The following is a 26,427-nucleotide window of genomic DNA, read 5'->3' on the forward strand; positions in this document are numbered from 1 at the left end:
GTACTCATTAAAAGACTTTTATTCATTTTTGTGACAATACAGTTTACATACTGTATGTTTAGGGAACCAAAGCAATAAACTACTTAATATTACATAAAAGAGCATATAAAAAGTCCTAAAAGGATCTTATAATGTGTGGCAGAATCAATCATGGAATTTGACTGTCTGTGATTCCTCCCCTGAAAGTGGTGCTGTACGGAGCCTATGGAACAGGATGGAGGTGAGAAAACCAACACGTAAGTAACAAACTGCTATGATCTGAACGTCTGTTCCCCACACCTAGAAACCACACATCCAGCCTCCACTCCATTCAGTGAATCTAAGCCCAATTGTTCACTCTAGTTATGGAGAACAAGACTCAGAACAGAAACAAAAGATTAATGGCCATCAAAAGGAGAATTTGTTGTGTTGATCACTTTCAACTGCCACCTCCTTTAGTATCAGGTTGTTACAGAATATTCCTTCAGGGAAATTTTTGTTAAGTATTAGGAGGTCAGATACAATCGTTTGCATTACAAAAAAAAGCTTTCAAAGAACGCTTAAAGACAAGAAATGGTAAGAGCATCACATAGAAGATAAGGCAAACGTTACGTGTGAATAGACTACTAACCAGCCGTAAACCTGTCCAGAAATTGTTTCAACAGTCAAGAGAGAAATCACATTCTGAGTTTCTGATCCACCAGACTGATACTAAGAGAGCAGAAGATACATTGATACAGAAATGGGCCACATTCATATATTCAATAGTCCAGCACTGACACATGACATCAGGCTGAAGCACATAGACACCAGGGAGTTGAAATATTCTTTATGCTCATTTCTGGAACATGACCATAAGCACATTGTATTGTATTTGATCCTTTACAGTCTCGTGAGTGATGATACATTGCTTCATAATAAATTCTGCATGTAGGCTTCTGTCTGGACATAGACCTGTATGAAACTTTTAAGTTCATTGTTCAATTTTTTGGTAGAATAAGTCAGAAACTTAAGACTTAACATCTTTTCAATTAAATAGCATGGTCCAACATGACAATAAGGCATTGAAACTAAGTATTTTTCCAGTAGTAGGGAAACAATCTTACTTAACCTATCATCTTAAAAAAGAAAGTAACATCACTTACAAAAACACAGTTTCATTCATAGCAATTCTGAACTGTCACATTAACAAATTAGTACTGCTCTAAAATATTAGCACACAAAAGTGAACTTCTATAAAATGAAATGCAATGTATATCTTTAGTCTGACATAATATGAGCACTTTTCCAGCCTGGCCTGTGCTGATGTGTCCTGTGGTGGGACTGGCAGGCTGATGGCACCTGCTGCCTGTTCCTCTGGCCTGGCTACTTACTCACTGCTCACTGCTAAGCTTCCCTCTTTGACAAAAAGGAGCCTTCGTCCATAGTTACACACCTCTAAATCTCAAAAGATTCAACAACTATTGTGTTATCTTAAAGTACTAGATTCACAACAGTATCATCAAACTACTTTCGGTACGATCCAAAGTAACGCTTAACCCTGTTTAGTGAGTACATTGTAGCCCACCAAAGTGGAACCCAGCCCTTACCATGTCCTCCGCAAGTCATGGGACTTAGAAGAGGGAGGCAGGACTGAGCAGGCCTTTTAAAACATCACCAGAACAACAAGGCCCTATCTCAAATAAATTACATTCATCTCAAAACAGAATACAACAATGGTCCATTAACAACAATCAATACCGCAACATTACATAATAGTTCTCATATATCTTATCACAACATAAATTATCCTCAGGCATTGACTGCTGAGAAGTTAAATGAGTAAAAGTTTAAGCAGTGCCTTTGTGTATATAAACTGAAGATTGTCTAAGTTCTCACATGGCATTATATCTCCGACCTGAATTAAAACACTCTTGAAAATGCATGAACGCACACAGACACAGAAAGAAAATCGCTGACTGTTTCCTAAGATGTAAATTGTAGTAATAAGAGAGCTATTAAGCATTATGGTAAATACATGTTAAATTCAAACACACAGTGAGTGAACAACCTTGAGATGTTCTATGAAATCAAAACAAAAAAAAATGTCAAGGTGAACATAAAGCATGAAGAGAGCTGGAAATTAAGCATGGAATTTGGGTTGGTTTAAACAAGACCTATTGTATCTGTGATTGTTACTCAATTAAATGCAGAAGTGCTAACCAGGGAAGATTGTGCATTCTCTATAGCAGGTGTTTTTCAGCTTTAGAGCCACTGGCCTGCAGCTTTCCCTTCTCTATCACATGATTCAATCCATGAAGGGCTTTATAATTATATGATGAGCTGAATCACGTGTGAGAGCAGAGAAAACACGAGCAACACAGTGGGCCTCCCAGACTGCAGTCGTAGACTCCTGCTGTATACGACATCATTTTATGTTTTTAAATAGTAACAAATCCGCTTTTTTACTGTATTCATTAAGGACTAAACAATTAAAAAATTAAATGACATCCACAATCTTTTATCCTTTTTTCTTTTTGAGATTGACACAATGCAGCAACATAACTGAACACAAAGTCTCCATAAGATGGTAGTTAAGAACTTTGTTAGGCACTTATACAGAATCATAGGAGAATAAATACAGAAAATAAAAACAGAAACCAGGAACAGGATGAACTCAGCTCAAAGCCCAACTCAGCTCAACTGAACTCAGCTCAAAGTGCTGGGAATTCTAGACCCTGAGTCTAGCTGTGGAGCCCAGGCTTACTAACTTATGTTGAACTACATTACTGTACACACAGACACACATACACACTAAGTCACACGTTTGCACGTAGTTATCTCTTGGCTTCTCTCTATCTTTTTCACTCTCTTCCAATGGCACAGTATCAAGAGAACAAGAGAACAGCCTCTAGTGTGGTGAAAATATGACTCACTCAATAGTTCCAACTAAAGAAATTACAAAGGAACGGCCGCAGCATTAAACTTCAGATTCACGCTCAAGTCTTAAAGGGTTCAAAGTCATGTGTCACTATTCTGTTTGGCCACTGTTAAAGGTCAAAACATTGGATTATTATTTTTTTCCATACCAAGAATTTGGCAAACAGAGCAGCCATCCTCTCAGTTCAAGTTGTGGAGCTGCAGCAGTGTTCGTGCTGGGCATTAGGTGGAGCAGTGGAGCTGAGAGATCAGCTTCCCCTCTCGTTCTCCATGCTGTCCACCATTCTTTTACATGGTTTTGACATGCTGTCCACCATCCTTCTTCATGGCTTTGACATGCTTCGGCACTAGGGTGTCGAGACCTTCCCTGCTGCTTGTCCACACAGGTAAACTTATACATCAGTATCTCTGCGCTCAGCTAAAACAGAGCATTCCTCTCACTGGGATTATAATAGTCTCTCTCAAGTCACTGCCTCTTATAAAAAAAAAAAAGTGCAAATAAATTCACACAGTAAAATAAGTGTTGAATTAATCCCTACTCAACACTGATGATGGTACTGTGTATAACTGTATAATTATATGATGTGTTAAAATGTACAAGCAGAAAGAGTAAGGTTTTGTTCCAGTAAAACTCTCCTAGAAATGTTTAATTAGAATTACTTTAATTACTTACTTGGTTATATATACATATTATATCTATATATTTGTACGATATATTTCTTGAACGCAATCCAGTAGGCATTATCTAATGGTCAGACTATGTGTGTATGTGTGTGTGTATCAACATGCATGTAGCTGTAGTTCTGGTGAGTTGAGGATGTTGTATCCACACACTTGTCGTCTAAGGAGTGTGTGTATGCTGCGCTGGCACTCTATACCTCTCCTGCGCTCTATTTCAAAATGATCTGTTGCAAAGAGAACAAAGAGGCATGTTAAAAGAAACACTTCCAAAACCTTTTAAATGAAAGAAAAATAACCGAAACTGATTATTAGAACTTTGCTTTGAGCAGAATTCCAATAATTACAACTTCCAAAGCAGAGTTCCAATAATTACATGGAACTCACACAGTTAAAGTTGCCCTCAAAGGGTTAAAAACAACGTTTCAGTGCTTCCTCTGGTGGGCCAATTAGTTGGTTTGCACACATAAATTTACACATTTACAAATGGATTATACATTTTTTTTCCTAGTTAGCACAATTTTTGGCTGCCTTGCAGAAGCGGACACCTGAGGCTTCATTTATAAAACATTTGTACGCACAGATTTGATCTTTAAATGATTACACATTAAAGTAGTGATACATAAAATGTAAATTTTAAGTGAAAATGTGTGTAAGTTTCCAACCTCACATACAAACAGTAGTGCCAGTGTGCTACAGACATTACAGTGTAATTTGTGAACATTGTGTTTTATAAATCAGTTGAACACAAATGTTGAGAACTTATCTTAAGAACAAATTTAGAATGAAATGTATCTATGTTTTATAAACAAGGCCCCTGGGTTTTAATACCTTTTTCATTATAAGAGCACTCAGTTCAATCATAAATATATTCATTTGGATTTGTTGAAGCAGTGACTGCCCCTCAACTGGAGAGCAAATTCATAATCCATATAAAGTCCTATAGTTTTTTCCTAGTCAAACTGCCATGTTAACCCTGCTAGGCCCCCATGGCATATACACCTTAAAAAAAAACTTCCTATTAAATTTTATTTAATTATTTCTCATCTGCAACAAATGAGGAAAAAAGAAAAAGTCAAAAGTGTGAATTCTAAACTTTCTTCCAACACAAGTATAAGAGGAGATATTTTACTATGATTTCAGTTTGATGAAGATAAGTAGCTGTCATGCATACAGTCTTTTCTGGACAAAGGCAAAACTGTCCTTTACACTTATGTAAACTTTTGATATTAAAACAAACAGAAAAAGTCTGGAGGTGTACAGTCGTCAAAACAGAATGTACATCGAGTGTGACTGTAATTCATTATGTAACTATGTAATTTATTATGTAATTACATCTAAATAATTACGTAACATAAAATCAAAGGTAATTATGTAATGTCAAATCACAATAATAAGTCTGGACTGCTAAAGATTAATATAGCTGGGTAAGTTAACGCAATGGAAAAGGTGTTATTGTGCCCAAGCACAGATCTACTCCCCTTTCTTTTGCAGTAAGTGTAAATTCTTTAAATTTGCGGGTCTTTTAGTTTTGCTGTGGCATCTAAAACAATAAGGGCTTCAACATCTCCAAATTTTTCCTCCTCTCTAGTCTGTCATGTGATAATTTTACTAAACTACTAAACTACTAAACTGGACTGTATAACAACAGCAAGACACAGTGGAGCCTTTTTACGTACAGTGTTGGGGGCAAAAATTGAAGAATGCATTTAAAATTCAAATGAAACTACATATAAATATGGTTATAAGGGCATTTATGAAATTTCATACACAATATCAAACAAACTGGACTTCCTCAAACAGCATGCACCTCTACCAGTAAAATGCACAATTTTTGAATTTTTTGGAGTCTCCATCAGCTGGTAAGCTAGTTTCTCTCAAGCAGATTCCAAGCTAAAACTAGGCCTAGCAAACCATGCTATCTGTTGACTGACAGCTGATTGAGCTGTGGGTTGTGATGAAAGTGGATGATTCGCAGGGTGGGCAGTACCTTTCTCTGACAGAAAATGTGTTTTGTGGTGATTAGGTGCTGCCAACAAATCATTGGGTCAGAATTGGCGTGTCTAGAGATAGAAAACCTGACACTTGGATTCAGCCATACATCTTCATTCCTGATTTTTAAGCTGACGTGTCAGTGAGAGCCTGTGGAGTGACCAGCAGAGGGCAGTAATACATGGATTATGAATTTGCTAAAACATTGCCTATTCAATACAGGCTTCACAAAACTGCAGATCTCTCTGTGATTAATTGTGCTTTCCTTTATGACAAATTATCAAGTCCATCTGTTCGGATGCGTTCTCTTGTTCTGCCTCCAACCAGAGAAACTGTGCCAATGACAAGGGCAGCTAAATAAAGGCAAACACATGCAAAACAATGACATAAATGAAGCAGCAGAACATGACTACAGACTGCATGAAGGGGGAGCTCTAAACAGTTGCTGTGAGTGTCTGAGATGGCAGGAGCTGCTTACAGACCTGGACTACCAATGGCAATATAGAGCGAGCGAGAGCCAGACTTCTAAAACCAAATGAAGCCCAGAAAACAGGGTCGTGACCACATACTTGAACTGCATACAAGACATATTTTTTCCCATACAGCTTATTGGTTTAAAAACAAATCCATATGCTACAATAATGTAATCGGCTCTGAAGGCCATCTGCCAGTTCAGCAGAGCATGATCTGTGTTAGAAAAGCAACCAATAAGCCATCAGGAAACACGTCTTGATAGCTTATATGTTTAAATGGGGTTGTGCTAAGAGAGCGATGTATGGTCTATGTAAAAGAAAGTACTGCTGGTAGGTCAGCACTTGTTTAGAACTAAGTGGGTGGGGACAGTGAGAGAGAGCTTGTAAAGGAGCAAACCTGATTGGCGGTTGCCGCGGCGGCAGCAGCAGCAGCGTAGGGGCTTGCAGCAGGAGCGGAGGCAGTAGCGGGCGGGGCACTGAGCATCATGGGAACTTTTTTCAGGAGGGGAACCATGGAAGCAATGAACAAGGAGGAGCAGCGTTATGGTAACCACAGAATCGTGTGGGATATGTCTGTGTGCATGTGTGTGTGTGTGTGTGTGTGCGTGAAAGTGTGTGTCTGTGTTTGTATCTAATAAAGAGGTAAAGCCACTGTTAAAATCAGACCAGCAGATGGCATGCAGACAACAAGCGAAGCAGAAAAGAGAGGGAGAAGAATGTACGAGTAAGATAACCTGTCTATACCATAATCACTGCCTTATTATTTCAATTATTTTACATAAAGCCATTGTACGGGTTTAAATCTCACATGCCTTGACTCCCATTACCATGATTTCCCCTTGACTTTATGAGAGAACAGGCAGTCAGCAATAAAACTAGTGTTACAGGATAGTAGGTTTTGAGATGAAATACACAATCACCATGTGGGTAAATGCTCTTAATAGTCTTGTGGGGTCAGACATGATCTTGAAATGAGAATGACTGGGGACAACCATGAGAAATTTTGGGCTGCATGTGGGTGTGTACAAACTGAAATTTTTAAACCAATCCAATGTATTGTGAAGAAGCAGCTCTGAGCAGTGGCAGTATTATTTCCTAGGTTTGTTAAAGGGCCCTCCTGAGTGAGTTCAGAATTAATGGACACGTATGGTGCTTTTAAGCAAATCCGTAGTTTGTTAACAATTAATAATTTTCATACAGAAAAATGCACTTGTTTTCTCAATTTAGAATCACTTAATAAAATATTTCAACACTGATGTTACCTTTTGAATTCTAGCAATGCCTTTATGTACATTCATTAAGTCAGTGAGCGTAAACCAACTGATCAGCACACCAATCAGTCAGCACTCAACAGCAGTAATGCTAGCATCCTGAAACAAAAAGATATTGATAAAGTTTCTTTTTAAATGGAATACATAATTCAACATACATACATATAACTTTCCAAAATTGAAGGATGTTCTAGCATAAATGGCTAATTTTTATTTTTATTTTTAGCCACTCTATTCACCCACATTTATTCAGGACTTGCTTGAGGGCGCCCTCTAGTGTTTTGCTGTCATGTTTCTGACAAGTCTCTCGTTATCCATGGTTGTAATATAAGTAGAGACGTCAGAAAGGTCCCCACCCAAAACTAAGCATGTACTTATATCTAAGCGTGTGGATGTGTGTTTTGTGTACGTAGAACGCATTACTTGCTATAAAAATATATGTGACCTCTTGCAAGGGAAAAACAGTTCAGTTAGCTAAAGCAGTGGTTGTCAAACCAGTTCTCAGGGACCCCTAGATGATTTATATCTTTTCTGTATCCATATGCATTGCAAATTAGGTTGGAGTAAAAGTGCGGACCGTCTGTGGTGTCCTGAGGATTGGTTTGAGAACCACTGAACTAACAATAACTTTCACTAGCTAACTTGGTTAGCTTGTATTGCTGACTGTACTTTGGATGTACCAAATTCCTGTACTTTTCAGACTAAAGGAATTTGGGGCAGGTTTTAGAGGGGGGCATACCCTTGTTTGCAGCAGATTTTTTGGGGACAAGAAGTTTAACAAGTTGTTAAACTTCTCTCTCATGAAGAGATCACATCAGGCCCCACGAGACTGATGCACTAACAGAAGTAATGAAGACTGTCACAAAGTCAGAGCTAACAGAAACATACAGACATAAAAGCACATGCATACATGTGAACAAACACACACATAGAGCATTCTAAGCTGAGTCTCATACAGCTAATTAAAAAGGCAAAGCCAGATTGTAAGAAAAAGTCAGTCTTGTTCTACTCTGTATTTTATAGAGCCATGACTAACGACTATAAAACAAACTGCACGCTTGCAATTTTTTGTCTTATGATCACCTTTGTTACAACTAGTGTACAGTAATAATTTACACTACCATGAGTCAGCGACTGAAACTAAAATCAGAGTAAATTACCACCGCTGCTGTGAAAAAATTTCACAGCAAGCAAGTGCACAGTACAGCAGGCACCACAGATAAGCTACCTGACCCAAATAAGAGGGGGTTTTAGTCAGGCCCATCAATTAGCAGAGTGACTGAATCATCAGCTAATAATCAAGTATTTCTCCTACTCAGTTACTCCTGACTCATGGCATGTGAATAGATCAAATGGTCAATATATTTTCAAATGTCAACAACATATACACAAAACGCAGCTGGCTGGATATGTCAGATGACTGTTTGTTCACATTGCGAATGGTGTGGATTCTAAGACTAACAAGCAATTTGAGAGGCCCTATATCTTAATGACTGTTTAAACCAAGTCATAATTATTCTAGCATGAGAGAAGATGAGAGCAGGGGGAGAAAGAGAGAGAGAGGTCATTGGAGAAGGTCAAAGAAAAAAAGCAAGAGGAACATACCGATGCCAGGTCCAGGAGACATGCACAGGACTGAACCTGGAGCAGTAGTAGAGAGGAAAGAGAATTAAGACAGCCACCCAGTTATAGAGTGCTTTACATGCTTCTGATCCACAGAAGCCAAAGCCCACTGCACAGCTAATAAAGGCTTTGGTAAAGATAGGCAGGTGAGCCCACACAGAGGCGTGGAGTGGAGAGAGCAGAACTGAGAATTAGACAGAACTGAGGAACTGTGAGGAGCTTTACAAATGTGAGTGGAGCAGAGCCTGAGATAAGTTGGACTCAATCTGACTGTAAAGGCATAGTGCTGCAGCATAAACTTAAAAGGAACTTGAGTCTTTGTATGGAAATGTGGGTTTGTGTGTGTGTACCTGTAGGGAACAGTGCAGTAGAAGGCTGCAGTGGTGTGTTGGTGAGAGCTTGCTGGTAGTGCAGAACACTTGGGTTTAACAGACCACCTGGCCCTCCACTCTTCTCCAGAGCCACTCGCTTAGCCAATGGCTGCAACATACTGTGAGGAAACGCCTGAGATAGAGATCGAGCAAAAAAAAAAAAACAAGATAAAAAGAATGAAAATGAATGTATGACATACTAAATGAACACCCAAGATCTTTACATTGAGCACTACAAACAAAGTAAAATACATTTCCCTTCTAGTTAAATTATGCCATCTTATAAGTACTTTAAAACGCTGAAACATACATGTACAAAATACGAGAGCTTAGGCCTGTCAGACTTGAGGATTTGAAGGTAAATCTTTAGCTGAGGGTACATGATGTCACACATACAGGATGAGCTTTACTGTATTTCAAATGAAGAAGCAAAATCAAATCTGTGAGTGGCCACAGTACAATAACAGTGATTTAAGACCATGCAAAGCCAGAGGTGAAAGGTGAAGTACCATGTCAACAGTTGCCTCGAGGGGTCGCTTCAGCACTTTGGCACTTGACTGAGTCTGCACACAGCACGCAGCCAACACATGATGGCAGTGGGCCAATGGGAGTCAAGCGTATTAACATACAGCAAGCACAGGTGCATCATGGGAACAGCATTGCATTGTGGAGAGGTGAGAGGAAAAAAAAAACACAAAAAATGAAATAACCTGAATGCTGTTTACTACATAAACAATATGCATGCACACAAACAAAACAGGTTTAATCATTGTTATATTCGTTAAGTCCTAAGTACAGTTTTGTTAAAAACAGGAGCTGCAGAAACACTATTACAGCATGAAACTGTAAATACTGATGATGCTTCATTAGTCGCTCAACAAGACCACAACAATACAAAGGAAAGTTTATGTATTATGAAAAATCATGATGTTAAATGCCCTCTATAAAACACACACACACGACACTTTCCAAGTTTTGAGGCTCGAACTGCTGGCATGTTTAAGATAAACTAATGAAGCATGAGCAGTGGCAATGTCTAAGAGTAGTTGCCATTTGATGCTGTAAATGGATCTAAAAAAAGGTTTCAGTCTGTTTATTCTTTGCAGATTTGACTTGTATGTTTGAGGGGGTGAATCTAGGCTCACCAGCAATGTTGGATGCTGTGAGAAGTTCTTGGTCTTGTATTACAGTGTGCGTGCATATGTGTGTGCGTGTACTAAATATCAGCACAGCAGGGACAGCAGCAGCAGTTCTTGGCTCTAGAAGAGGTTTTGTGTATAGGGTGTAATGTGCGTGTGTTTTCAGCGTGTATATGTGTTTACCAAGCCTCACCATAGCAGCGGCTGCAGCAGTGCTTTGGGTGCTCTGAGAGCTTTTGAGGCGTGCCTGCAGATGAGCTGGAGGATGGAAGTATTTGCACTTCTCTCTAGAGCAGCGGCTCTTCACGTAGTCCATGCACACCGTCACCGTGTTATCAGTGCTGTCAATCATGGGACTGTCGCTTGGGTGGGCAAACCGACAGTCTGTCTCTCCTCGGGAGCAGTTCCCTCGCTGGAACTCCCTACACACCTACATGCACAAAGCACAGAGGCATCAGAAGTGTCCTGCAGACTGACTGCACTGTTAGGGTTGCACAAGGTTCTCTGTAAAACTGTAGGAAGATATGCATTGGTATGCGTGTTTATGTGCACTTCAGTGGTAACTGAGGGTACTCCTTTGTGTGCATCTGTACCTCCAGCTTGTCAGAGCGCAATGCTTTCTGAGATGGTGAAGAGGAGTTGGAGCTCTGCACCGCTACTGCAGGGCTTCCAGGGACAATAACAGGGTTGCTTGGGAGCATCTCCGTTGCAACCAGCCCCATCCCATGAGGGACAGAGGAGAGGTAGGGGGAGTAGCTGATCCCAGGCCCTGGCCCCAAACTCTGACTAACAGGAAAAGAAGACTGCAGAGACAAAAACACAGAGATCAGACATCAATCAGTGGAAAAATGTGACAATATCTCTTACATAAGATAAAGATTCAAGGGCCTTAAAATCCAAATTGCAACTCTATCCAAGCCGAATAGCAACAAACTGCCAAATAACTCAAGGACTCAAGCTGAGCTAAGCTCGTCTGCCAGGATTTTGCGTTTCACCTAGAACCTGGCAATAACATCTTTCGAGTACTTTGACAGACTGACTGAGGATAAACAAGCCAAGATGTCTCTGTAATTGTTCCAAATAAAGATGTCGAAATGATTCATTTGCAGTAACAAAGTGCATGTAAAATCTGGTACCATACTATATTTTTACATAAGCTATATTTACCAAAACATTCATGTGCATAAAATGGAGGGAACCTCAAAACGCTTTGTGAAGCTCTCACTTTGGTTCAGTAAAACTGGTCATATTTTACTGTATGGAACACACAGCTCAAAGGTAAAAGATTCTAAAAAATGTGACACTGGAGACCATATCTGAGCTGTGTTTAGAAATGGACTGTAGGCTTTAGGTCTGAGAGAAGTGGTGGGGATGGGGGTGGGGCGTACCACAGCAGGCAAGGTGGATCCCGGTAGCATGAACTGCATTTGCTGCGCCAACATGGCTGCGGCTGTCTTTTGCTGGATCAGGTTGTTCCTCCCATTAATTTCCAGCTGACTCTTCAGGTGAGATGGAGGGTGAAGGTATTTACAATTATCCCTTGAACAGCGACCCTGAAATGCAAAGCAAGCACCCAGATCAGAGAATAACACACTTTGTTCCCTGGGCAGCAAGGCAGATCAGCCTTCATATTTTTGAAAGAGCATGTTATGTATATCATCCAATAATACATGATAGAAACTGAAGTGCATAAAAGACAATCACGACAAGGCTGGTAAAATGTTCATTGAATAGCAACTGCTCAGTGTTAATACAAAATATTCTTAAACATGTTAATTGGCTGCGATTCCTACTGAATAACACAATAAGACTGTTCGAATAATATCACTCATCGTAAGGTCACAGCGCCTTTACTTTTTGCTTTTTAGGCATTTTTTCACTGTGTCACAGTCAAGAGTGGGCCTGTTTAGCAACATGAAAAAGTCTCAGAAAAAAGAATTTGCCAAACATTTGAATATGGATGTTAAACCAATGCAAATATTGTGATGTTATCTTTATATATAGAAAGGTTTCATAAAACCAGTCTGATTCAGTGATAACGTACCAACAGTAAGCAAATCAAGAGCTCTTCCCTAAGCTGAGGCTTTTGGAGGACAGCACATATTAGATGCACTACAGTGAATAGGTCAAAACCCAACACATTTGATTGACTGGTCGGTAGCACAGGCTGGGCATTCATATACGGTCACGCCAGTCAATATCCCATCTTTGAACCGGACTGTGCAGAGGACATGAAAAGAAGAGCTGAAGTGGTTGGTGTGTGTGCATGTGTGTGGTGTATGTGCGTGAACTCATATGCCATGCTCTTTGGAGAGAGTTCACCTTCCCAGTAGTTGTGTACTAGGTAGGCTCAATAACGGTAGTACAAAAGTTATGCTGCAAGATAAACAGAGCACCTCTGATAGCCATATTGTTTTTTTCCAATAAAGTCTGAGAGACTGCAGTGTAAAATTAAAAAAAGGAAAAAAAACAAGCCCTATTTTTTCCTCCTACTGTTAATACACCCAAAAATAATTAAGGGTTATGAAAGCCAGGAGGAGTTTCAGCAAACATAACTAATTTCATAAACAGATTAGGATTAGTAAACTCATTAAAATCTCTCCCTGGTAAACTATCTTAATGAATATCCATTCCCCTGTACAGACTTTACAGACTTGCCTCATAATAGAGCCTGGGATTCAACTCTCCCTGAGGAAGTTAGCATTGATTAGGCTGTTTTACAGATGGGCCATTGATTCCTCTTATGACCTTGTACGTAATCAGCAGCCCGTTAGTGCTAACTGTTTATGTCATCAAGCTTCAGAGTGTGGTTCCGGATTAGGGTTCTCTCAGGTCCACCTTCAACCAACCAGCTGGCTCATGCATGGCCTCAAAAAGTTTACAATCTTTCATTTTCAGCCATGCACACATTACAAGCTAATGGTTAATGGTCCATTGGGATGTAAGCACTTTTATGGTAGTTTGATTGAATTTAGGTCCTCGGGGTTAAACTGCAGTGTTTGTGTGCTTTGAGTCAGCTGATAGGGTGATTCAGTAATAAAGCACTGCTTTGTGAGAAAGAATGTCTTTTCTCAAACACACACAACTACCTGTACTGCATTTGACTGAAAAGTCTTATAACTCAGCCAGAAAAACATTAACTGTTTGGTGAGAACTTAGAGGGGCCTTTTAGATTAGAGTCCATTAAGCAGAATCTGATCGTCTTTCAGGAGAAAGGAGGGGGGAAACCAGTTTCCTATGGTTGTCCACGGTTCATATAACTGCTTCACTGATGCAAAGTGTGTGAGTGTGTGTCTATGTGTCTCACTAGAAGATGCAAAAGCACACACAGCTACTTTGAACTCTGTATTAGCAATAAAAAGAACGCATTTTTTAAGATTAAAAAGTAATGAGAAACCGTTAGCCCAGGGGAAAGCTGCTAGATTGAGCAGACACACAGTAAGACAACAGTGTTATTTTAGTAATCACTCATAATTCAGTCCTGAGGGTGAGGGTATACTGTGAGAATGCTCTTACTGCAGTACGGAATCCGTTCCAAAAAAGAATGTGGAATACTGTAATCAAAAAAAGCCTTTCAATTTAAACTTTAATTTGTGAATAGAAAAGCAGTTTTAGAACTGAAGACAAATTCATATTCATGCTTCATATTGTTGATTAGACAACATTTTAATGAGATGATGAGAAGATACATTGGCCAATTATTGTGATACAAATTTTCATTCATTCTGCCCCCGTCTAGCAAATCCTCTCCTCCTACAACCTGGAGTGCTATTTCACACAGACTTTGGCATTGCAAAAGTGGAACATCTAGTTCTCGGATGTTCGTTAGTTAAGGTAAGCACCTGTAGATAAACATAATGGAAGCAAAACTGGAATTTCTAGTTCTTGACAGTAAGTGTTGTTATGATAATCGCCCAGAGAAAAGCAGTAAGAGAGAGAGCAAGGGTGGTGATTTTCAGCCCAGGAGTGGCTCTAATTAGAGTGTAATTTTACACATTACTCTGAGAATACAGCAACAATACTGACTGCTGAAGCAGCACAATGGCACTGCAAAATGCCTCTTCTGCATAGCCAAACCGCACACTCAATTTTCAATGGCAGGACAATTCCTGCTCACTTTTTAGAGTTAAATTTTCACAATACTTTCTCTAGACACCAAGATATTTCACACATCAGTCAACTTGTGGGGGAGGTGATGCATGGCATACGAAAATCATCAGATCTTGCTCTGCTATACCAACAATCTGGTATGTTGATTTTTAATTCAGTGTAACAAGTAAAATTTTAGACAACACAGTCGTGTGCAGATTACACAACCACTTATTTCAGTGACACAGTTTCATTCGTTCCATGCTTTTTTCACTTGCACATGCGGTATGTAGCGGTACACACCTCTATTTACATTATTTGACAGTGATGAACACGGGAAAATTCTGGACCAATGACAACAAACATTACTTCCAGCTCTCCAAATTCTGACGCAGCACACTAAATTGTAAATAAAGATGATACCAGGCCTTGTTCGGATTAAACAGGTTCAGCAAATTTGCTAAAAAAATAAACATTTAATATTATTTCCTTTCTGTAGTTTGCAAATGGAACATGAATTAATCAATAATTCATTACATCTATGCTCAACATTGGGCGAAAAATGTAAATGTTTTATACTAGGACTGCAGAACTGCTACATAAAATATTGCAGTTATGTAGCATATTGTACATGTTATGGCAGCAATATAAAAACAGTGTTATTTTCCACTTACATGATTCAATGAGCACTATTAATTAGTAATATTTTGTTTAATCAGAGTCTTGATAAAACACTACTAGTGTGTGAAATCTATTCCTATTCATGAATGTGCTTATTCAAAAAAGTAGTCTATGACACAAACAAAATAAAAATCTACATATTTTTCACTGTGTTAGGCCAACATTTGGCCCGTTCTTTAGGGATAGGTCAGAATTTTCAAATTTTCGAACAGTCATAAAACGGAATAGTAATTTAGGATTTCTTAATAAGCAAATTAGCTTCTCTCTACAGTTAGTCATTCTCATATTTAAGATAAGCATGAGAAGTCTGATTTCTATACAGAATTATATACAAGAGAGCAGTGAAAAGCGTGTGTGTAACGTTTTGGTCAGAGTTTATCATCTCTTAATCCAAACAAGGAAGCACAGAAAGACAGCTGCAGCCAGCTAAAGGTGACCGCACACCGGACACGAAGCACTGTGCCAGCAGAGGGTCTCTGACATCAGGTAGCAGATGGCACAGAGCGCAATGATAACACATAGGAAGTGTCGCAGAAAAGCACAGATAAACATCAAGCCCAAGTTCAATTTACACTCTGCTTGTATAGATTTAATGAAAAATGTTTATCATGTCAGTCTTCTCTTTTTTTTTCTTTCTCCTTTGAGGTGGGGGGGGGTGAGGGGGTTCAAACATTTTACAAATAATACCTTACAAATTTGAATATCAAATTTGACTGAAATGGTCTCTTTAACATATCATATAAATGCAACAACAGCACTGGGAAATCATGTCATCAACCAAGACGAGTAGATTTAACAGTAGAAATAAGAAATGGCCTTAAAGGGTTAAAGAGGTTGTGTGCTTTTGTCAGAAAAACACAGAGAACATAGACTACAACTCATCTAAGAAGCTTACACAGCACACAATGGAAATGCAAGTGATTTGTCAGGATGCATTTACTGCACAATAATCACTACTGTTACTATATATGACAATTACTACACTGTGACAGTGATTGTGGTAAAATGCTTATACAAAGAACATGAACTGAATTAAATATGATGCGTATGCTATCCTGTGGCACCAATCTGTCAGCGTTCAGTCTGATTATAAAGTGAAAATCTTTCTGTGTTCGGTCTCATTACAAAGTAAAGACTCAGCCACGCCTTTAACTTAAACAGCAGTCTCACACAGAATTAGATGGGGGGATGGACAAACTGAAAGAGAGAAATGTGTAGTCAAGGCAAATGTCATGACTGAAAGTGGGGGCAGCACAGTGAAAGGTGTGCGCTGCGGTGAACAGGATGCTGAATAACCTTTGACCTTAAAACTATGTGATCATTTAGCACCTGAATCAACACTGGCCATCTGCTGATTTCCTGGCACACCATTCTGATGATGACCATGTTCTTTCGCATACTGCTTGTGATCTTACGTCAACAGCAGCCGTTGTTTCTTTAATTTGTATAAAAATGTGGAACATGCTTAAAATGGCAAAAAATGCCTGACCTTGCGCTACTGAAAAATCAATCAAGATTCTTTCCTATTCAGTTTACCTAAATCACACAAAAAGGCGCTGAAGTGACACTCTTTGAAGAACTACATACTCGTCCAACATAAAGGACAACCTGACAAACAGCTGGAAAAAAACACACTCATGTACTCAAAATATGTTTTCCCTTCAACAATGCACTGCATTTCTCTTTGCTTCTACTGTAGCTTACTATGTTTGCACAATGACACCAAGGTTCCTCACGGCTTACAAAATCTATTGACCCCGGTGCTCAGTGACTCACAGCCTTTTACATTTTTAAGATAAGATCTTTTCCAGAGCAGAAATAGACAGATTGATAGACAGATAGAAAGAGAAAGAGAGAGAGAGAGAGAGACAGAGAGAGACAGAGAGAGAATGACAAAGAAAGGAAGAGAGGGAGTCCGCATAAGGGGAAGGAACACAGAGAGTTCCCTCCTGAGAGAATACAGAGTCTGCTGCTCTGCACCACAACACTGGGTCTGAAGGCACTACTGTTCCATTTATGACGCAGGAAATGATTGGAAAACTTTACAATAATACATGCTTCAAAATAACTAGCCTAATTCAGCCTTAATCTCACAATAAATAGCCTAATGTTTCATAATCAGATTAGAGAGATTTAAGGTTTAGACACCAATCAATAAGGAAGGATTTAAGGTTTAGGCATCAATCTCATTTTTACACAAAGACGATACATTACTCAGCTACACACCCACATGTTGCTGACTGTTCATTTCTAATATGCATCAAACACTATCAATATCCATGTGTACGCTTACTACATGATGTACTGTGTCAGTTCGTGTAATGAGACGGTTTGTGTTTTACAGTAAAAGTAAAAAGCAAAATGTTCGCAGGGATGCAAACAGTAACAGTAAAAAGCATTAACCGAAGTCTGAAATATTCTCGCGCAGTGAGCTTACCACCTCCCCCCTTCACAATTCCTCAGAGACTCTCTCAGAGAAAACTGGCTTTCAAACAGAGACTGACTGACAGCCAGCACAAACAACACGGGCAAACAACATTACAACAAAGCACAGAGAGAGAGGGAGAGAGAGAGAAAGAGAGAGAGGGGGATTCAAGGGAGAAAAAAAGAGGAGGAAGGGAGGTAGAGCAGCAGGACATGATGGGGTCAGAGGAGATAGTGTACTGTCACCCTGACTGAGGGCTGTGTCTGTATGAAGCTTACACAGAGTCGGGCCTATGTTTTAATGCCATTAGTCTCTAAGACGTGTGTTGAGCAGCCTAAAGTGATATCATATGATCCAAGTTAAGGAAGGCATACTGAGCACACAAGGTTTTCTCAGTGACATGAGGCTGCTATGGAGGACATGCAGGAGACTAACACGTCCACTCCTGTCTTCCTGCCTCTGTTTCTAAATACCACCTCTGTAACCTTTAGCTATAGAGAAGACCTGATGCTGAAAGCTTGCTCTGGTGCGTTCAGGGATGTTTAAAGGGCAAACTAGTATGAGAGTATTTAGGGCTGTTTTTTACACCGTGAACACATTATTATCCCAATATGGAATTAAGGGGCGGGGGGGGCGGTTGGGGGTGCACTTGCATATTGTGACTAAACAGTGTCTCTTCACAGTGCTGACATGGTTTACAAATTATTTTTTAGCTGGTATACTGAAATATGTTAGGTAAACTCAAAGCTGAACATTAAAATGAGCTCTAAAAGCGGATATTTTTTTCTAATAAAATAACAAAATAACTGTAATCTTGTGAACATTTATTCAACACTTGAAAAATCTGGATGTTTCATGTCACTGTTATACCATGCAATAAATTTGTAAAATTACTGTGATATGGATTTTTGCCCCAATTGCTTTGCCCGAAGAGTACTCTAGCAAAGTAATCCAGCAGGACAGATCAGCACCAAGCAGGACAGAGAGATTAACTCAGAAAGAGGGACAGAGAGAGAGAGAGAGAGAGAGTGACTATATCCCTGTTAATCCCTGAGGAGTGCAATGTTAAGGTCCTTACATACAGCTGGTATACAGTAATTATTAAAATGTTATTAAAGTTACTAAAACATTCACCTAGAGTTTCTTACCTTGAGAGAATCAAAGCAGGCTATGACTCGACCGTTGTCCACCTGGCAGCTCTTGGGTGGGTGAGCGAACTTGCATTCTTCATCACTGCGAGAGCACGTGCCTCTCTGGAACTGTCGACACACCTCCAGAGTCAGCCACTTAGTGTCACGCACAGCGGGCAACGCCACAGACATGTTGCTGACAGTCCACTGAAACTGACTAAACAATAAAAAATCTAATGATCAGATGGCGGGCACTTATCCACTACGTTCAGACTGCCTGACCGTTGTGTAAAGTCATTTATGGTAAACAAAGACTGCGATTGGTTGGCTGGCTGTGAATCACACTTCTGTCTGTTTGATTGACAAGAGACTGAGAAGGGAAACAGGCATGCTCTGTGGCACTCAAAACAGGAAGAGCATTAGACTTCCTTTGGCCGAATATTTTTACTTATATCAGCAAAATGTAATGTTCCTGTGGAGCATGTTCCTTCAGCCACTCTTAGAGAAGGCTCAGTTTATTATTTCCTCTTCTTTTTATGCTCTCCTGGCTGTGGCCGTTAGCTGTTCTCCTCTGCCGGCGGCTCCTATGGGGTGAACTGAATGCTGCAGTCAGGTGGATAGAGGGATGGTTTGTGATGGAGGGATTAGTGCTCTGACGGAGGTGGAGAGAGAGGACTGTGGGTGGTACAGTCAGACAGAGACCAGAGATCAGCTACGATGTGGGGAGTTGTGTGAAAGGCACTTCCTGATAATGGTCTGTGAGAAAACAGAGAGAGACAAAAAAAGACAATATATTGAAAAAACATACAACATTATGCCCTGTGATACACTATGCCAATGAGCAGCCCAACCTATTTTAAAATGTCAAGTGATCATTGTAATAAACCATGAAGAAGGTCAAGCACACCTAATTCCATGCTCTGCCACAAATAGACTTTTTCATAACAAATGTGGCATGGCTGGACAAGCGTTATACACCCTTAGAAAAAACCCTATACAGCCTAATGATAAATTTGCAGCTCAGTTTTTGTCATGCACCTAAACTATTCATATTTGACTGCTACAACGTTTGTTTAGACTCACTACACAATAATGACTTCACAGTTTAAAATGCTGCTCTAATGAGCCGGACAGTGTTGATGTAGCTAACTGAAACTAGGCAAGTTGTAAACTAGGACTGTGCACAAGTTACTTGAGTAGTTACTCAGTTAACCGGTCCAGTATGTCAGGACACAGGCCAACAATTCAGTGAAATACTGGTAACTTTTAGCAGGGCTGAAAGGCACTGTTCGTATTTAGTAGTACATTATATTCACTTTAATAAGCAACTGACTTAATGATGTGATCAAGAAGGCAGAGCAGGTAGTAACTACTCTAGCTGCCGTTAGCTAGAAACAAAAACAATGAAAAGATATTTCTTTTTTCTCAGTGTTACCTCAACAAACTAACCTGTTCCATATCATTCCAATACCTGTACTGCTGCACCAATTAGCTCCTGTGCTGTAGCATCAGCTAACTGGCCCTTCTGAAGAAGTAGTCTCTGTTATTCAAGCACAGAGATCAAAACATTCCCTTTGGCTATTTTTGAAAAAGACGTTTTCAAATGTACACCTCTGAGTTACACTTTCTTTTGTGCTACTGATTTTTTACTCAGCTGCTAGCACCAGTTTACCACCTTTGTGTATTGTGATACCTTAAAATGCAGCAAAAAGAATTATTAACTCTTTTTGCAGATATTCGAATATCAAAATTAGTCAGAATACAATATACACATCCTCATTGTAAATGACAACAACATCCAACTTGCCACTATTCTCATGTTAGCTACCATCTTGCTATCTAGAATTAGATGACAAAAAAAGACAAACAGAAAAAGCCACATCTAATCTGTCCAATCTAATCTGTACAAACTTACACACATATCATAAAATAAGACAATATGGATTCATAAATCACTCTGGGATTTTTAACATTTAACACATTTAACATTCTGTAAGGCTTGTACAACAAAAATAGCTATGAAAGAATGCGTTTGTGAGCAGAGCATGGAGAAGTCAATTGGCTGACATTAGTATGATTTTCCCCGATATTACTGAAGGTTTGGTGAATATCCCCACTACTGATTCTCCAGGCTGAGATCTCTGAGCAAACAGCAGTCTGCCAGACCTGTATCAGATCAGGACGCAGCAGAAATCCTATTAAATCACATACTCCAGGGAGATTTGCTGAACAGAGAGAGTAAGCACTCACTTCAGAGAAATCAGGCTAAGACTGCCCAGCAACAATCAAACACACAACCACACAAATACATACTACTGATACTGATACTATCACACTTGGGCTCAGCTTCCTAAAAGCATTACCATGTTAAGATCATCTTAATTGTTGGAAAGAATGTTCACCATGAGAGCCTACTTATGCTATCATCACATGGGGATCAGCACTGGGTCCGATGTAACATCTTACCCAAGTCAGACATGGCCAAATGTCAACACAAACCAAAATTTACAATGTCACTGAAGTAACAACAGCTCCGATCCTCTGTATCTCCAAAATGTTAACTTTATGAGACTTTAATGTTTTTATCGCTTTTGCAAAATGATGCAGTGTAAATGTAAAAAGATTTTATTCCAAAACATTCAGGGTTATTACCACAGGTTCTGTCTTCATGAAATGTTCACACTATGTTAAGGACACCCAGTACATCCAAAAGGTGTAAAACAAATACATATATATATATGTATATATGTGTATATATATACAAATACATATATATATATACATATATATATGTATATATATATATATGTATATATATATATAGAGAGAGAGAGAGAGAGAGAGAGTTATGAGGTTTTGATCTAATAGCAATGATATACAAAGGAAGGAAATCAAAGAATTGAGGTTGCTCTTACATCAAACCTTCTTGAATTTACATTGAATACATAATAAGCAATTACAGAGAGAGCCTTGTTACTACGTGACTAGGCCTGTAACCTTTAAAAGCCTACTCCAGATCACCTGGCCTGGTGGCTGAGACCATGTTGTGTTAAAGTGCAGTCTGGGCAGTTCTCAGCAATCTGAGCTCATAATGGCAGGACAGCAGAGCAGGCCAAATCTTTAATACCTGCAATCACATTGTCTGCCAGCAGAGACAGGAAGTGCTGAGGACAACAGACACTTAATGGTCTCAGCTAAAGGGAAAGAGAGATAATTCAGAGTGAATAACCCCCAGCTATAGTTCAAACTATAGCTATATAAGCATGTTACTACCGAAGTGCTTCATATAAGTCTACAGAGTCAAGCGGCTGTAAGTCCAGTATGTGCCAGAGTGCAAAGCAAAAGCACTAAATGCTCTTGATGCAGCTTGATGGTGGAGAGGAGGGTAGTTATTGACTATGACGCTGCAAAGCCTACAGTAATGTCAATCTGTCACCATAGCATCTCTCATCTCTCTCTCTCTCTATGTCTCTGCATGCACATATACTAGCCTCCTGCTGATTGGACTGATAAATCTGACTTTGATTGATTAATGCTACTGACCTTGAGCCAGTCTCTGCCTGTGTTTAATGAAAATTTAATACCAGCTGAGCTCTTCTGCACCACATTTTAAGTGGGATGATGCATGTGGCCTACTTACTGTACTACTGAAAACATACTATAACTATTAATATCCACACATACACTTACATGAACATACACGTTACCTATGTAAGTATATTTATGGTATCAGTGAAGTGATCATAGTTGACTTGGTAGGAATAGGGCACCACATCCTTTCTCTAACAGCACAACTCTCTTTTGGTAACATCCAAATTACAGCATACAGTCATCATCAAAGCTGTAACTCTGACAGACCAACAAGTGATAAAAATGATTCCACATCCTCGCTGGTAGTTCTGTTGTAACCCAGCATGTGTAACTCTGCTCACCTGATAAGAATGTGAATATACTGCTTAGCATGGAACTAGCCACAGTAGCTAGTTTAACACAGCAGCAGTGTAAGTAGGCCACATGCATCACCCTATTTCAGATGGGCATCATCTCACTCATCTAAATGAAACTCACTTTGTTCTCCCAAAGGATTAAAACATAATTGGGGCAATTGTGTTTTTCTCTCTCAAAATAACTTATATACCCAGAGGGAAGCGAAAGGACCAGATAATATTTGCTCACTAAATGTTTGTATTCAAGGAAAAAAAACTTTCATCTCCAGACAAATCACGTATTGATGCGTTTCTTGTCTATAGTTGCTAATAAGCAGCATTATCTGAAATATACAATATGCATATTTACTGTATATGTGTGTAAACAGATTTGACCGACTGCAGGTGGGCAGAGATACTGTTTTACATTCTGCTGCTCAATATTCTGACCTTTGGCTCTGTGTGGGTGTTCCAGTGTTTTTCCTGCCGCTCTCTGTCAGAATCACTGGGACTGCAGTACTAAACCAGTGAGTGTGTCAGGGTTTTTGCTATGATAATTGGCTCTGATGTGTGAGATTCATAGCCTTGAGGAAAAGACATGAGATAGAGAGGTTCTTTGTATTGAAACATTTCTATAAGACATTGGTACAGTAGATGCCTACATAAAATGTTGAATATGGCCAATACGAAAAGACGTATAATATTATTTTCCTTCTCAACCATTTAGACAGACAGGGCCATGCAATTATTTATTTATCAACAAATAATCTTTACAGGCAAGTGTGATGATTCCTTTTTCATGACCATCATGCCACATGCATCGTCCTTCTAATAACATTACTATTTGGGTTTCTAAAGAAAACTCATGTTTGCTTACATTATATGAACAGAATAATACTGGCCTATAAAATGTATACAGTGTTACATCATATACAGTGCATAGCTTAAATCACCCTTCATTTTGTTTTACCCTAGCAGTTCGAGCTATATTCTAAATATCAACATGAACTGCAATGCATCAATATTTATTTGCTTCTTTTCTAGATTTCAGAGCAATTCTATAAGCCATTTATGTTCTACATAGTGGGCTGTTTATTTAATATACTATTTTGTTCAAAAATAAAAGTTCTTCAAAAATGTACTTTGCTAAAAATGTGTAACACATTGCATCACAACACTTTAAAATTCATACCAATTTTACTCAACGGTACCCAGACCTGTTTTATATGTACTAAAATTCTCCTTTTCCGGTTGTTACACACTGCTGAAATTATGAATTAACACATCACACATATTTTCAGGTTTGATACGATTTTCAATTATGAGGTCAAGATTCGATCTGATTTTTTATACCAAAATAATGTGTAAAAATGGCCACCCCAAGAATTTATAAGAAATAAAAAGCCCCATCATTTCAGCATGCGTATGTGCATTACCATAAGCACCAACCCAACCAATATATTCTAACATCATGCACCCAGATTCCTAGTTTCAATCAGTGACACTGGTTTTCATGAAATATGGCAAATGAGAGACAATCAGAAGAGACTGAGGAGAGAAGCAGTGATACTTTTTAAAATTTCAAACGTTCATTTTTTTTTAATTTTCAATACCATTTTGAAATCATTACATGCTTATGAATTAAGGATCAGAATGGCTCTGTGGACATGAAAAAGTGGTGAGATGAAGCTGTAACTAGGTGCTGTGAGCCAGAGGCGACATGTCTAAATTAGGCCAGTACTGGACTGCATTGACGAAAACAGAACAAGCCTGGTTTAACATGCTGTTTCAGATGTGGCTTGCAGACTATGGCTGCGATTCAAGGTATAGCATAAATATTGTCGAAGCTGATCAAACTGATATGGCTAATGTGTGCCTGGTTGCTAACACTAGTTACTAGTCACTAACACTATAAGAGCACTAACACTGGAATACTGGGAGTCAAAGGTCGAGGCATAAAGCGGGTTATAATGAATGACCGATTAGTGTTCAGTGAGTAAACATGACACTATGAAGAACAGAACGTGGCTACTTCGTGAAAAGGTGTATATCTTAGGTGTGTTCCTGCATTTGTTTTCTTATTCTTCTCTCTTTTACGTACTCTCTCTCAACTAAAAACTCCAAAAAAACGAAAAATGCTTACCCACCATACAGCGTGCTTCTTCTCTCTTTTTCTCCACTACGCAGAAACTAAGAAAGGTAAGTAAAATCTGTTTGCTCGTAAAGTGAAAGGGTAAGTATGGCTGTCATTATCCACACTACACCACAACCTCAGCCCCATCCACAGCAGGAGTTTTTATGAAACAAAAACGAAAGCTAAAGCAATGAACTCTTACCCAACCTCACCCTTCCTTTTGCCCCAACATTTCCTGAAAGACCTTCCTGCTCGGGCTTCAGGAGCTCTGAGCTTATTAGGCAAGCTGAGTTTACCTTGTACTAAAACACAGCCTGAGCTTACACTAGTGCTGTCGAAAACTCCGTCTGTGTGCACAATAAAATAAAATTAACACTAATAACATTCTATAAGAAATAATATAAATGTATAGTTTACACGGATATTTATGCCTATAAATGATACCAGGTGTTGATTAAAATAGCTTTATACCATGAGTTCTGGAAATATCCACTGGAAGATAATGCCAGTGGATATTTTATGCATCAAGCCCTAAAAAATATCTTTAAAAATCTAGTTAGGTTAGCTAACTTCATAGTAAACGCGTGCGGTAAACATCACACAACTACTTATTATACAGTTATTATACAGTTGCTATTAATAATTGTAGGCTAACTTGAGTGTAGAACAGTGACGGGGCAGATTTCAAAACGGTCTTAAAACGAGTTTCATTTTTGTTTTACGTGGCTATATTAGTTTTGTGCAAAACTTGTCCGGCATTTCGTGTAAGTTAGCCTGCCGCTAGCTAACCTAGCACAGCCACTCAACGCAGCTTCAGCTCAACCAAGTTGAAAACAGTTTTCGAGCTAACTTACAGTAGCCTAGCTAGCACGACAGCTAACGTTACAGGCGCTAGCTCGATGTCGCCCAGTCGGCATTCACTTCAGCCTGGTTGCGTAATATTACCTTTACACCGCCTTCCCTCCATAAAGCTCGGCTTCTGTGTATACTTCTGTATACACACTGGGGCAGAGAACTGTTTGAAAAGAGAAGAGGAGGCGAGTTAGCTAGCAGCGCCAGCAACTTGCCGCAGTTTTCCACCTGCTTACCTCATCGCCACGAATCTGCCCTCCGCCGAGCGCCGCTAGCCACACCGACAGTCACGAAGCCCAGACGGCAACCACCCAGCGCGGACACAGCAGAAAAAGTCAAGGCAAAAACATGCGCTAAAAACGATACGATTCGCTCTAGAACGCGATGAACTGTTAAAACGGATCTTCGCCCGAATCGGGTTAAGAGAAAATTAAAGCGAGAGTTCGCTCTTCGCTGCTAATTCGCCACTTTTTTCCAGCTCCGACTTCCCCCGAGCAACAAGCATTTGACAGCTCGAGTCTGTTTTTTTCTGGAAGAGCTCGTAAGTTGCAAACGGGGGTTCCGCCGGTTGGGTATCGATGAATAGCTGAGGCTCAGGGACAAAATGAAAACGTAACGAACAATAAATAATTTATTTTTATAAATTCGATGACATTCTGTGGTACGCTGGCTCATTAAAGGCTGTTTTTTGAAATATGCGAAGCTCCGGGATACCCCGCAGGCGCGTAAGGTGGTACGGTCCGAA

The 26,427-nt window shown here is 39.4% G+C and overlaps 1 protein-coding gene and 1 long non-coding RNA gene across 10 annotated transcripts in view; one reads left to right on the plus strand and one right to left on the minus strand.

Annotated features, from left to right (window-relative positions):
• mbnl2 (muscleblind-like splicing regulator 2) lies at positions 1–26,390 on the minus strand. Of its 9 annotated transcripts, XM_036567352.1 has the most exons (10): positions 25,919–26,389; positions 18,789–19,526; positions 11,834–11,998; positions 11,039–11,248; positions 10,639–10,875; positions 9,816–9,869; positions 9,286–9,439; positions 8,918–8,953; positions 6,439–6,533; positions 1–3,803 (listed from the first exon to the last, which is right to left on the minus strand). In XM_036567352.1, exons 2-10 carry the CDS (start codon positions 18,960–18,962, stop codon positions 3,789–3,791), a joined length of 1,140 nt encoding a protein of 379 aa, XP_036423245.1. In that variant the 5' UTR covers positions 18,963–19,526; positions 25,919–26,389; the 3' UTR covers positions 1–3,788. The 9 variants fall into 9 exon arrangements, with proteins under 9 accessions (XP_036423245.1, XP_036423264.1, XP_036423208.1 ...); XM_036567371.1 differs by lacking the exon at positions 8,918–8,953; XM_036567315.1 differs by lacking the exon at positions 6,439–6,533.
• LOC118806085 overlaps positions 24,663–26,427 on the plus strand; it is a 12,857-nt gene continuing 11,092 nt past the window's right edge. The window contains exon 1 of the long non-coding RNA XR_005007081.1: positions 24,663–24,752. This is a non-coding gene — a long non-coding RNA (uncharacterized LOC118806085). The remainder of the gene's footprint in view (positions 24,753–26,427) is intronic.

This window comes from Colossoma macropomum, unplaced genomic scaffold, assembly GCF_904425465.1.
Source record: "Colossoma macropomum unplaced genomic scaffold, Colossoma_macropomum, whole genome shotgun sequence".
NCBI classification, from domain to species: Eukaryota; Metazoa; Chordata; class Actinopteri; order Characiformes; family Serrasalmidae; genus Colossoma; species Colossoma macropomum.